Below are 15,439 nucleotides of genomic sequence, written 5' to 3'. Positions count from 1 at the left end.
GTACAGGTACATCATCATGTCTATTTGTACAGGTACATCATCATGTCTATTTGTACAGGTACATCATCATGTCTATTTGTACAGGTACATCATCATGTCTATTTGTACAGGTACATCATCATGTCTATTTGTACAGGTACATCATCATGTCTATTTGTACAGGTACATCATCATGTCTATTTGTACAGGTACATCATCATGTCTATTTGTACAGGTACATCATCATGTCTATTTGTACAGGTACATCATCATGTCTATTTGTACAGGTACATCATCATGTCTATTTGTACAGGTACATCATCATGTCTATTTGTACAGGTACATCATCATGTCTATTTGTACAGGTACATCATCATGTCTATTTGTACAGGTACATCATCATGTCTATTTGTACAGGTACATCATCATGTCTATTTGTACAGGTACATCATCATGTCTATTTGTACAGGTACATCATCATGTCTATTTGTACAGGTACATCATCATGTCTATTTGTACAGGTACATCATCATGTCTATTTGTACGGGTTCACTGTCTGGAGTCTGTATCGAGGCATTGCTCTGTATCAAATATTACGTATTTTAAAACATAAAAGGGCTCTGGGGGGCCCTGTATCACTATCTGGAGTCTGTGTCTGGGTATTGCCCTGTATCAAGTATTACGTATTCATATAAAAGGGCTCTGGGGTCTCTGTATCCCTGTCTGGAGTATGTACCAGGGTATTGCTCTGTATCAAGTAATAAGTATTCATATTAAAGGGCTCTGGGGACCCTGTATCACTGTATGGAGTCTGTATCTGGGTATTGCTCTGTATCAAGTAATACGCATTCATATTAAAAGCGCTCTGGGGGCCCTGTATCACTGTCTGGAGTCTGTATCCGGGCATTGCTCTGTATCAAGTGCATTACGTATTCATATAAAAGGGCTTTTGGAACCCTGTACCACTGTCTGGAGTCTGTATCTGGGTATTGCTTTGTATCAAGTAATACGTATTCATATACAAGTGCTCTGGGGACCCTGTATCACTGTCTGGAGTCTGTATCTGGGTATTGCTCTGTATCAAGTGCTACGTATTGATATAAAAGTGCTCTGGGGGCCCTGTATCACTGTCTGGAGTCTGTATCCGGGCATTGCTCTTTATCAAGTGCATTACGTTTTCATATAAAAGGGCTTTTGGAACCCTGTATCACTGTCTGGAGTCTGTATCTGGGTATTGTTCTGTATCAAGTGCATTACGTATTCATATAAAAGGGCTTTTGGAACCCTGTATCACTGTCTGGAGTCTGTATCTGGGTATTGTTCTGTATCAAGTGCATTACGTATTCATATAAAAGGGCTTTTGGAACCCTGTATCACTGTCTGGGGTCTGTATCTGGGTATTGCTCTGTATCAAGTATTACGTATTGATATAAAAGGGCTCTGGGGGCCCTGTATCACTGTCTGGAGTCTGTACCCGGGCATTGCTCTGTATCAAGTATTACTTATTCATATAAAAGTGCTCTGGGGACCCTGTATCACTGTCTGGAGTCTGTATCTGGGCATTGCTCTGTATCAAGTATTACGTATTGATATAAAAGTGCTCTGGGGGCCCTGCATCACTGTCTGGAGTCTGTATCCGGGCATTGCTCTGTATCAAGTATTACTTATTGATATAAAAGTGCTCTGGGGACCCTGTATCACTGTCTGGAGTCTGTATCTGGGTATTGCTCTGTATCAAGTATTACGTATTGATATAAAAGTGCTCTGGGGGCCCTGTATCACTATCTGGAGTCTGTATCCTGGCATTGCTCTGTATCAAGTAATAAGTATTCATATTAAAGGGCTCTGGGGACCCTGTATCACTGTGTAGAGTCTGTATCCGGGCGTTGCTCTGTATCAAGTATTACGTATTCATATGAAAGGGCTATGGGGGCCCTGTTTCACTGTCTGGAGTCTGTATCCGGGCGTTGCTCTGTATCAAGTATTACGTATTCATATGACAGGGCTATGGGGGCCCTGTATCACTGTGTGGAGTCTGTATCCGGGCGTTGCTTTGTATCACTGTCTGGAGTATGTATCTGGGCATTGCTCTGTATCAAGTATTACGTATTCATACCAAAGGGCTCTGGGGGCCCTGTATCACTGTCTTGAGTCTGTATCCGGGCATTGCTCTGTATTAAGTGCATTACGTATTCATATAAAAGCGCTCTGGGGACCATGTATCACTTTGTAGTCTGTATTCGGGCATTGCTCTGTATCAAGTATTACGTATTCATATCAAAAGGCTCTGGGGGGCCCTGTATCACTGTCTGAAGTCTGTATCCGGGCATTGCTCTGTATCAAGTGCATTACGTGTTCATATAAAAGCGCTCTGGGGGCTCTGTATCACTGTGTGGAGTCTGTATCCGGGCATTGCTCTGTATCAAGTATTATGTATTCATATCAAAGGGCTCTGGGGGCCCTGTATCACTGTGTGGAGTCTGTATACAGGACCTGGTGACATGCGATATTTTCTGAAATCTGTACCCGAATATTGCTCATTATCCAGAGTATGGAGGGACGTTATAGAGGGCTTTGATCTTGTTTTGCAATCTAAAGTCTATACATTTGTACACGGATTTTAATTCATACATTGTAGTAAGTGTAAAGAATGAGATTAAACGGTTAGGGATCCGACATGTATTACTCTCTAAGAGTGTACCAGGGTAAAGCTCACTTTCCAGTATGTAGGATGGTATAAGAGGGTTTGGGAACTGTATCACTGTCTGGAGTATATATCAGGGTATTGATCCATATCTGGTAAGTATAGTGAGATTACAGGATTTGGTGCTGTATCACTGTCCGGGTGTATATCAGGGTATTGATCCATATCTGGTTAGTACAGCGATATTACAGGATTGGTCCTGTATCACTGTCCGGGTGTATATCAGGGGATAGATCCATATTTTGTAAGTACAGCGAGATTACAGGATTTGGTCCTGTATCACTGTCCGGAGTGTATATCAGGGTATTGATCCATATCTGGCAAGTATAGTAAGATTACAGGAGTTGGTCCTGTATCACTGTCCGGAATGTATATCAGGGTATCGATCCATTTCTGGTAAGTACAGTGAGATTACAGGATTTGGTCCTGTATCACTGTCTGGAGTGTATATCAGGGTATTGCTCCATATCTGGTAAGTACAGCGAGACTACAGGATTTGGTCCTGTATCACTGTCCGGGGTTATATCAGGGTATTGCTCCATATCTGGTAAGTACAGTGAGATAACAGGATTTGGTTCTGCATCACTGTCTGGAGTGTATATAAGGGTATTGATCCATATCTGGTAAGTATAGTGAAATTACAGGATTTGGTCCTGTATCACTGTCCGGGTTTATATCAGGGTATTGCTCCATATCTGGTAAGTACAGCGAGACTACAGGATTTGGTCCTGTATCACTGTCTGGGGTGTATATCAGGGTATCGATCCATTTCTGGTAAGTACACTGAGATTACAGGATTTGGTCCTGTATCACTGTCTGGAGTGTATGTCAGGGTATTCATCCATATCTGGTAAGTAGAGTGAGATTATAGGATTTGGTCCCGTATCACTGTCTGGAGTGTATATCAGGGTATTGCTCCATATCTGGTAAGTACAGCGAGATTACAGGATTTCGTCCTGTATCCCTGTCTGGAGTGTATAAGTAAAGTGATAATACAGGATTTGGTCCTATATCACTGTCCGGAGTGTATATCAGGGTATCGATCCATATCTGGTAAGTACAGCGAGATTGCAGGATTTCGTCCTGTATCACTGTCTGGAGTGTATAAGTAAAGTGATAATACAGAATTTGGTCCTATATCACTGTCCGGAGTGTATATCAGGGTATTGCTCCATATGTGGTAAGTATAGCGAGATTACAGGATTTGGTCCTGTATCACTGTCCGGAGTGTATATCAGGGTATTGCTACATATCTGGTAAGTATAGCAAGATTACAGGATTTGGTCCTGTATCACTGTCCGGGTTTATATCAGGGTATAGCTCCATATCTGGTAAGTACAGTGAGATAACAGGATTTCGTCCTGTATTACTGTCCGCAGTGTATATCAGGGTATTGCTCCATATCTGGTAAGTACAGTGAGATAACAGGATTTCGTCCTGTATCACTGTCTGGAGTGTATGTCAGGGTATTGATCCATATCTGGTAAGTATAGTGAGATTACAGGATTTGGTCCTGTATCACTGTCCGGGTTTATATCAGGGTATTGCTCCATATCTGGTAAGTACAGCGAGATTACAGGATTTCGTCCTGTATCACTGTCTGGAGTGTATATCAGGGTATTGCTCCATATCTGGTAAGTACGGTGAGATTACAGGATTTCGTCCTGTATCACTGTCTGGAGTGTATATCAGGGTATCGATCCATTTCTGGTAAGTACACTGAGATTACAGGATGTGGGGTCCTTTATCGCTGTCTGAAATATATACCCTGATATCAATCTATATCCAGTATATAGAGTTATGTAAGATGGTTCTAGGTCCTGTATGACGGTGGTACAATGACACTGTCAGTATTCAACAAGAACTATGATGACTTCAGTTTTTCCTCGTATATACATCTGACTATTAGTAACTGAAGTATTGCTTTTCTTTTTCTATTATGACGAAGATAGAACAAATCAAATTGAGATATAGAAATAACCCTACTATCAAGCTGTTCCGTGATCTATGACGGCTGGCTATCCGTACAATGCGTTATTCTCCTGTCGAACCTCGGTCTGTATCACCGGTGGGAAAGTATTCATCACAAACTTTTATATGTAATGTACCTTGGTACGTATAATTAGTACTCGTCACTAATTCTACAGTAACAATGAGTTTCTGTTGTACAGCATTAAAGACTCTTTATGATAAACGATTTTATATCGCCTGAGAATGCCAGCAAGGAAAGTGAGATTATGACTCAATTATCAAATTTTATGAATACGCTTTGTCATTTTGTAATGGGTAGTTTTAATGGCAATTGATAGAGGTAGATTATGTAACAGAAGAATGTGCTTCGTCATTCTAATATGGCATTAGGTTATGTTGTACTTAAATGGAAAATCAGCATCCTTTCATTGGCGATGAATAGACACTGGCCTGAGTTTAGGGGAAATGCCGGATCATCTCCCCAACAAATATATAACCCCAAAGCGCCATTCCTAAAGCACATACCTCATTAAGAACGTCTTCCTTATTACGTCATTGAACAATCAAACATTAGACTGACGAGTTCACGAATGACAAAACTGGCAAGTGGGATACATTTAAAGAAAAGTGAAGATAAAAGTTCTTTAATAGTTCCAGATGAAAAAAATATCACATGCACTGTAGTTATAAGGTATATATCACAGACGACGTTTGGACTTCCCGTGAAACCAATGCAATATATATTTTTTTATTCTTGTGAATTGAAAAAATATCAGATTGTCTTATCAAAAGGAGTTTGTTTCCAATTTACATTAATAAGTGTATGAGGGTCCATTTATATACCGTGGCTGACTCCATTACCTCTTGTCGTCCGGACCCAGACTTGCACGGAACTATTGTAGAGCTCTACACTTGAGTTACTCGGGTAAAGATTTCGAGTAGGACGTACAGTATGAGGGAACTTCATGCCAGAACGACGTTTGTACTTATTATCGATAGTAAACTATTAACTATGCATTTCTTCTTAGTGCAACACAATAAATGACTTGGTTGTGATGTGTACCCATTACCCTATATACAATGTACCTATACGGGCGTATACGGAGTACTTCAAAGGTACGGGGGAGGGGATGTGTATGTACATGTATATATATGTGTACCCATTATACCTATACGGGCGTATACGGAGTACTTCAAAGGTACGGGGGAGGGGATGTGTATGTACATGAATATATATGTGTACCCATTATACCTATACGGGCGTATACGGAGTACTTCAAAGGTACGGGGGAAGGGATGTGTATGTACATGTATATACATGTGTACCCATTATACCTATACGGGCGTATACGGAGTACTTCAAACGTACGGGGAGGGGATGTGTATGTACATGTATATATATGTGTACCCATTATACCTATACGGGCGTATACGAAGTACTTCAAAGGTACGGGGGAGAGGATGTGTATGTACATGTATATATATGTGTACCCATTATACCTATACGGGCGTATACGGAGTACTTCAATGGTACGGGGGAGGGGATGTGTATGTACATGTATATATACGTTTATCCTGTTATACCTTTAAGTATAATATAGACTACCTCTGTAATGGATCAATGGATGACAACTTATTTCAGATTTCAGATTGTATTTCCAACACTCAGACACATGGATATGTGTAACATGAGGTACATGTACATGCATATATATATATTAAATTATGAAAGGATTGACAGGTGCATAAATGTATATGAAGATAACGTTAGGCGAGACGAGAGGACATCATCTGACATCATACAGATTGAGCTGAATATATATATACATGATAACCTGTTGTACAAATGAACTATTTCTTTAAAGACAAATCCATTGAGTTGTACCTCTATCACATAAATGATATTCTGAGAGTCGATAAAACTGTCCATTATATTTACGTCCTCCCCGATTTAGATGGCTATGATTGACTTGTGACGTCACTGATCTATACCCTTTTTGTGACGGATTACCGATATAATGACGTTATCATCCCCTCCACTCCAGATACCTATAAACATATCAATGGTTTCGTTGTCGAGACATTTAAGACCAAATTGATGTTATTATATGTACCTGTCTGGAGATCAATATTTTGTTATTAATTGGTGAAAAGTTGTATTGATTCTGGCCATCGATTTGAGTCGCGTTTGTGTATTGTCCCCGTACCGCGGTGTGTACCTAGGGTATTAGGGGCTAAGCCGAGTGACCTCTCGTGTAGGTCGGGCTTACTCTATACATTTTATTAACAAATGTATGGGCTTGAGAAGGACCCTCGTGGATTTGTATGATAAATGATTTAGTACATTCATGAACAAACGTATGCTTAAATTTCCAAATAATATAAATACAACTCTGTACTGTGAAGTGCTACGCTGGCAAGTTTGAAGAGAACGAAACATACCAATCATACCGAAACATGAATTAAATGCTACACATATAACATGCTCGGTGTAGGCTATTGTAACGAGAAGCTGCGCCATTGGATTGGTTGCCCAATCTCCCTAGACCCAAACCCTAAAAGACCAGAGGATTAATGACTGAATTGTGGAATTTTATTTACATACATGAAGCTGTACTTGCGTTTTTGATTACATGCTAGACATGGAGTCACTTTAAATATTTTACATATCTGGACTAGTGACCATTTATAAATATGGTCAACAATAATACATGTGTATTATCCAAATAACTTAAATAAATCAATGAAATGTTGATGGGAGATCACGATTTGGTTAGTGTTATTATATCTAACAAAACATAAATGATGATTCAGCGATTTTTTTCTTCTTTCATATTTGGGAATAATTTCCTTTTCTCTTTCTGTTTATTGAAAACTTGATTGGATATCAGACAGTTGAATTGATATGATTTCTCTTTTGATTATTTTATTTTCTACACATCTATCTAGACCATGGTCTATCCAGAATGTCTTTCCAAAATATGCCGAGCTAGCAATTAAATTGAAGATTTTGACAAAATACACGTATTTAATAACCTAGTATTATTATTTCTGACAAGACAAAGTTAACTGATTCGGCACACTGTAGCTTAGCGAGATGTTTCCAGCGATCTTGAGTCGAGACACTAGCTTAGCGAGATGTTTCCAGCGGTCTAGAGTCGAGACACTGTAGCTTAGCGAGATGTTTCCAGCGGTCTAGAGTCGAGACACTAGCTTAGCGAGATGTTTCCAGCGATCTAGAGTCGAGACACTAGCTTAGCGAGATGTTTCCAGCGGTCTAGAGTCGAGACACTAGCTTAGCGAGATGTTTCCAGCGGTCTATAGTCGAGACACTGTAGCTTAGCGAGATGTTTCCAGCGGTCTAGAGTAGACACTGTAGCTTAGCGAGATGTTTCCAGCGGCGGTCTATAGTCGTATCTACTTGACAAACGAAACAGACGTTTGCAAAAGCTCGCAAAATAAACTGGATCTTTATGATCGTTCAGTGCAGTGGAGAACAAGTCTATGTGTGACCTGCCAAGACAAATCCCTTAAAAAACAAGATTCCGTTGTTAAACTAACAGGTATCAAATAATTTCATTTTTCCTTACAAATTAAAAATGTATTTCTGAGTCATCAGTAAATTGGTTTTCACTTAAACTTTCATCGTGATCCCGACTTACTTATTTGCTTGAGTTATTTGTACCATTTTACTCTGAGGATTATTATTAACACATATCTCATCAATGACAAACCTACCACTATTCTGATTCGGCAATTCTGTCCGCCCAACACTGACACACTTTAAAAAATAAGGAAATAGTTGGCATTCATTGCATTAAAACTCTGAAAAGAACGTTGAAAGGTGTCTCTTTCTGTTTGTACAATTAAACCTTCAGTGTGCATCGTACATTGTTGTGACTTCCATATACTCGTTTTCAAAATGGTGTCTGGGCCTGAAAAAGTAACGTTTTCCGATGGCTTCACATCTGTAAGTTCTTTTCATATATGTGCACGAATCCGCGGTGCTACATGTACAGTCAGTCATGACAAGATCAGAATCAGTGACTATTTGCGAATCGCGTCACGATTATTAATTTCGGCTGAAACATTTACAAATGTATATGTTTACTAAAAAAATATAAAAACACAGGTATTAATCCACGTATCTATACGGCCACCTTATGTCTATGATTATGTAAGTCTCTGTCAGCTACCGAAACCTTTATTGGGTAAGTCTTGTTTTCTTCTACAATTTATTTTTTTAGCTTGATAATCCCAGAAAATATACAGATAATTATAGTTGTAAATAATCAAAATAAGACATACTGACGAAGTATCCTCTTCGCGTCGATTTGATGTAATAGGCAATAATACATTATTCATACCTAAAATGTCAGTAATAACTTACTTCATGCTAAATTTTTTGATATTTGATTACTATTCCCGTATTATACCGAATCTTACTTTGAACCATAACGTGTTAATTGGAAACTATTTTGAATCATGGAGTGTTCCACGGACGTGTTTACGAAGAATTGTTACTTATGTTTATACTTTAGGTATAAGTGATTAAGAATATTTAATAACTATTATTATATGTATACGGCATTGCTAGGACTGAAGAAGCCGACAACCTCTGACCACAAAATCCCGTTTAGCCTTAAAGCTGATGTTGACCATGGCATGTACAATGGGCGAATTATGAAACCACTTTAATGTAAGCGTGACCACGCGTACGTGACTCATTCCGCAGGGACTTGGGAATTCTTCAAGAATTTGTTACAGCTATATTTTGACCTAAACTGAGGTTTAAGAGTAATTTACTCATTTTAGGGGTTTAGAACAACTTTCGGTAAAACCACTTGTATCTATCACCACTGGGGTGGAAGTTTGACCGAAGGTTGTTTCAAACCCATAAACATGTAGTATTACTCTGAACATTTCAATTTAGGACTATATGTAGCTGTAACGAACTATCAGGTCCATGTGAATCATTCCTGTATAGTCTCTCATTTCTGTCATTATACTACCTAGAGTACGTGTCTCCTTGACTTGTATACTGTGTATACACACAGATCATACGTAATTTACAACAAAACGACAATACAATTCGTTACGTTATACACTTATCGGCCACTCAGTGAAATAAGATAGAGAGCTCAATGAATAGAGACCATTTAGTGCCGGTAGTGAAACGTATTGGATTTACATACATGTAAAGTATTAAAAATCCATGTCGGAAAACTGCCACTTCAGTTCCTCTCAAGAATAGAACTGGTAGTATTGAAAAGGATCTTAATCGAATTACCAATTCTAAAGAAAAAGACACTCCGTCCTTAAGAAATATTCCAGGTAATGTTACAAATTAAAAAATAATTTCTGAGTCATCAGTTTATTAGTTTCTACAAGGCCGTCGCTATTACCACCGGAGTGTCAATAGCCACTATGCCACTCGTGTGATTATAACGACGGCCCCGCGCGGCGTGGCTTTTGACACTCGGGTGGTAATAGCGACGGCCCTGCGCGGCGTGGCTAGGTAATAGCGACGGCCCCGCGCGGCGTGGCTATTGACACTCGGGTGGTAATAGCGACGGCCCTGCGCGGCGTGGCTAGGTAATAGCGCCGGGCCCGCGCGGCGTGGCTATTGACACTCGGGTGGTAATAGCGACGGCCCGGCGAATATTGTAAGTTATGGCTGTTTTTGAAAAGCGGTGTTGAAGTTATGACAGTTTCCAAAATTATTACAAGCGGCAAAAATGATCGCCTAAAAGAGTATGGTCAGTTTAATATAGACATGTAATAATAAATAACAATAATATACAACATTTGATATAGCGCCCTATCTAGCTAACATAAGCCACTCTAAAGCGCTTTACATGTTTATGATTTGACAATGCGATACTTAATAATGTACATTTAGTGTACAATTTATTACATAGGTATGCTTACGTTCAAGAGGACAGGGATATTCAATTTTTAAAATTCAATTTTAAATGGGACTTAATTTCCACAATGTTCACAATGTTTATATTATTAAACACCCTGCACATACCAGATACAACTGCACATAGAGGCCAGACGTTGGGTTGGTATTTCTCGCCAAGAATATAATCTGTGTTTCGAAGAGATTGGCAAAGAATATTGTTATTTGTTTACTTGTAAACACGAACCAACCAATATGTCTAATCAGAACTGAGGATATTCCAAACTATCATTCCAATTGTCCCAATATAAGAATGATTAGAGATTTATTTTCAGTGTAATATACGTCTTATGTCACATGCAAGGTCACACTAGCGTGTGTCTTAGTGAAATACAAATCTGTATACTCTGTCATCCCGTGGTGTCTGGGGATAGACTGACTGTACCGGCTGAATTTGTACAACATACATTCAAATTTACATGTTGTAGAAACTGTACTGTTAACCGATCGAAACAACTAAGCATTCAGTTTTCATTTTATGAACACAATGAATAACCAAACTCCGCAGAACGAATTCCAAAACGATTTTAAACGGCTCTCTCTTTGAATGAAATTATTTAATAGTTTATTACTTGCAGCGTCAATTAACTGTGATTTTGTGTGGGCACATGCTACTTCCTTTTATTACCTTACATTTTTGTTTTATTTCCCTCCTGTCTAACAAAACAATGTATCCATAAGTTAATATAGAAGAAACGTGAGAAAATGACTGTCTATGTCTGCGAGTTCATGATATTTGTTATTAATAACAACGGTATGTTGTAAAAGTTAAAGTTTTTGGAAGAAAACAATAATAATCAAAATGAAAATAAAAAGCTGAAGATCCAATTAGGCTGTATCTGCATTTTTTCATTTTTTTTTTTACAAAAAATGCACAAAACTGTATTTTCTGTTAACATGATGAAGACAATAGTGCCCGTGTCTCCTCCCAAACTTCTGTTATCTTTTGTATTGTCCCCCTTCGATCTTATTTAGTTTAAGAAAAGTGTTGCATATAATGTATACTTCGTGAGTAATCTGAAAAATGCATAATATGATTTATCCATTTATTGAACAGACAATAAACCCTTATACAGGTAGCTGAAATTCGTTTTTAATTTGCAGTCTTTCCCATGCTGACCTGGAGTATTCGACCAACTTAGAGTTTGGGTTGGTTTTATATCGTTTAACGTCCTATAATCTGCTAAGGTAATTTGGTGATTACTGTGTATATGACAGAGATATTGACTGCATATATTGAGTCACAAATATATATACTACACCAATGATCTTGATGTCATGACCTTGATACAAACTACAGATGTTACTAAATGAACGATACTTTCGGTAAATTATTAATTTGCTGTAGAAGTTTAAGCATCAATTTTAACAACAAATGTTATGTTAATTCGATATCAAGAATTGTCTATCACCTCAAACTCCGCGACCGATAAATTTCATATCTGATGAAAAAATATATATTGACGAGGGGACATACATGTATGAGGGGAGATAACTCGTGAAATGTTACATGAATTAAACAATGTCACAATAGCCTCCAACTCCAAAAACTTAGTGTGTTGGTGATACGGTACTCTGTGAGCTTCTAGTACGTGATATTAAAAATTAAATGTATTTCTTTCCGTGACACTAAAACTTCCACCTACAAACGTATATACACTGTATCATACACCTGTTACATATTTGTCATGTGACGGCAGATAAAGATGGCGACTGTTTGTAAACATCTGATAGCTGTGTTAGTCCTGTTGGGTGTATGTGTGGGCGGGGCACGCTACACCCCGGACTGGGACTCCCTGGACACTCGACCCCTCCCCCTCTGGTATGATGGTACCAAGGTGGGAGTGTTTATCCACTGGGGCGTGTTCTCCGTGCCAGCGTTTCGGTCTGAATGGTTTTGGTGGGACTGGCAGGGCGCTAAGTATAACGACTGTATCGAGTTTATGAAGGCAAACTACCCACCCGGCTTCACCTACCCAGACTTCGGGCCCAAGTTCACTGCATCACGGTTCGACGCAAACAAATGGGCGGAAGTCCTGGACAAGTCGGGGGCAGGGTAAGTACCACAGGATCAAAGTGAAAGTAGATGTTGTTAAGTAATTTGCATATTTGCGTTGGAGGCACCAAAGGGGGTAAACGTGTTAATCTATAAATAAGTTCTCCTTGAAAACGGATCATACATTTTGACACGTATTTCGAATCCAAGGGCAAACTTAGTTTAAGGGGCAGAAGGGCGAGGCCGAAAAAGGGAAATAAGTGTTAATTTTAAATTGAAAGGTTGAGGCCTATTTAGGGGTGGGGGATGGGTGGAGACAAAAAGGGAAATATGGAAGTAATGTTTAGAGGACTACACACGTTCAACCTTATTAGGCAAAGGAAATCCTCGTAAAATAGGAATTCATATTGTATTGTTAATTGGCGGCATGCAGGTTGGTGGGACCTACAAAAAGGAACATGTCTTTAAAAGAATAACGTGTAGAGATATAAACATAGGCCCTAAGCGTTTTATGTACCAAAACTGTTGACGTATTGAAATTTAAACGCTGTTTCAAATAAATACGGAGCAGCATCTGTGGTAGTGGGTTGGGATGGGGCATGGGATGGGGCCTTGTATATCGATGGGGGCTGAGGATGGGGGGCTGGGGCTGTTCCAAAAAGGGGAAATCTAGGTTAATCGTTTTATCAGCAGTACGTATAACCTCTTTGTGAGAGATACATGTATGCACTGCTACTCTCTTAAACTAAAAACAAACTTACCCACTGAGCAGTAGTTATAATAAGAATGAAAATAACAATGTTCATCACAAATATTGCATATAAATCACACTATTATGAATATAGATACAATTATGATTATAAGTTTCGAATATAATAACTTGATTATTAAAGGAGACTGCTTTACTATATAAAAAACAATATGTATGACATTAAACTAAAACAATGTAACTTTTGTCAAGCCATATGCATTATTTTTCATACAATGACAATGGTTTTATTCTCATAAACAACACAGTGTAGAGAATACATATATACAAATGGGTGGCAATAATACATGGTGGAACAGGATGGACATTAGTATTGTAAATTAATTATGTCATCAATATTGGTAATACATCTAGCCAATGATGTCAATTCATGTTGTGTTACATATTTGAATAATGTATGATATTTAAATGTGTTTGGTCTTTCATAATAATATCTGGACATATGTTTTCGCCTACTATTGAGAATTGGTTGATGTGTACATGTAAACAGATAATGAAATTTGTCGCCAATTTCTGTTAAATAACATAAACTACATACTCTATTTTCACGTGGTATATTGGACCACCTACGGTAACTTAGTAGTACATGTTCTAAACTTACAATACACTTTGGCTAGTTTCGGAGGGAGTTCTAGTAAGTACTTTTCTAAACAGAGTTCGTACTTATATAGTCTATAATTGGTTCCTTTCGTAGAAGTATACATTTCATTTCTCCAGTTTGATATAAATTTTCCTTTTAGTTTATAAAATATGGTACTTTTTAGCCCATGTATACTTTGAAACTCTTGACTATTAAATATATGTATCAGACTGCATTCTTCAAAAATACTTTTCACATATTTAGCCATGATGATTCATAATTTGATAAAATTGCTAACGGTTTATTGCTTAATTTATTCTGGTTGTTTTTTGTCAATTTAGCCCAAAATCCTACCATTCTTTATGGAACGCCATAGCTGTCACATATGGCATAAAAATACTATATGAATTGATATTATGTGATTTGATTTTATCATTATATGATTTGGTTTCCATTGTATTGTAAGCTTTCATCATTATATTATTTGATTTTATCATTACATGATTTGATATTATCGTTATATGATTTGGTTTCGCCATTATATTATACGCTGTTGTCGTGATATGATTTGGTTGTATCGTTATATTATTCGATTTCATCAATATATGATTGAACTTTATCATTATATTATTTAGTTTCAACATCATAGTATATTCTTTCGTCATTATATGATTTAGTGTAATCGTTATGTTATTCGATATTTTATCATTATACCATTCCGTCATCATATTATTCACAAACGTCATGATGTTGCACAACTTCATTATATTATTGTACAACTTCATTATACGTTGGATACAATTCTGACAAGCGTCTCCGCGAATCCGAAGTAAACGGAACTTTTCACCGGGGCCCCTTTCTGCCATGTTACTACGTTAATACCGCCATTTCTGACGAACGAAGCGGTGCTGCTGATGCGATTTGTAAGTATAGCTAAAACCTCAAATGTAAAGCAGCATATAGGCATAGGCTTATCTTTTGGAAAAAGTCGTGTTTTGTTTGTAAAATATACTGATTTAGTGAGTACTGAATAGGCTGAAATCCTATAGAAGACACAGTGGCTATCCTCCACCATTAGACAGCAACATACAGATGTCGGTGCATTCTCGGGGGGCTGAGCGGATATGGTAGTTGATTGCATTGTACCCGTCCGTCCTTCCATCCTTCTGTCCTTCCGCCTTGGCTCTATCCCCGACATACACTCGGGTAAAACACAATAAAGGGCCCAGGTAGAAAAGATGAATGTTATAGATCTAGAGGCTTCACAATAACACACGTCATTGCAAAACTTTTGTTTTAAGTTCAAAATTTGTAGACTAGGTTGTTGGATATTGACACAAAATTTCAGCTATTTCTGACCAAGCATTTCTCAGAATGTGTATAATAATGTATGGAAAATGTGGCAATTTCGGACATTATTCTGTTGCACTTCAAATTTAAGCATTTTTTGCACAACTAATATTTAATAAACGGTG

At 38.1% G+C, this 15,439-nt stretch overlaps 1 protein-coding gene across 1 annotated transcript in view; it reads left to right on the top strand.

Annotated features, from left to right (window-relative positions):
- The first annotated feature begins 12,316 nt into the window (after window positions 1–12,316).
- Window positions 12,317–15,439, top strand: part of LOC110458162 (alpha-L-fucosidase-like) — a 32,604-nt gene continuing 29,481 nt past the window's right edge. Inside the window, exon 1 of the mRNA XM_021509767.1 lies at window positions 12,317–12,675. Within this exon, the coding sequence (XP_021365442.1) occupies window positions 12,326–12,675 (350 nt within the window). The 5' untranslated portion in view covers window positions 12,317–12,325. The remainder of the gene's footprint in view (window positions 12,676–15,439) is intronic.

The sequence above is a fragment of the Mizuhopecten yessoensis genome, unplaced genomic scaffold (genome assembly GCF_002113885.1).
Source record: "Mizuhopecten yessoensis strain PY_sf001 unplaced genomic scaffold, ASM211388v2 scaffold9465, whole genome shotgun sequence".
Classification (NCBI taxonomy): domain Eukaryota; kingdom Metazoa; phylum Mollusca; class Bivalvia; order Pectinida; family Pectinidae; genus Mizuhopecten; species Mizuhopecten yessoensis.
The sequence above is the reverse complement of the archived record's forward strand: the minus strand, read 5'-3'. Positions and strand labels throughout refer to the sequence as shown.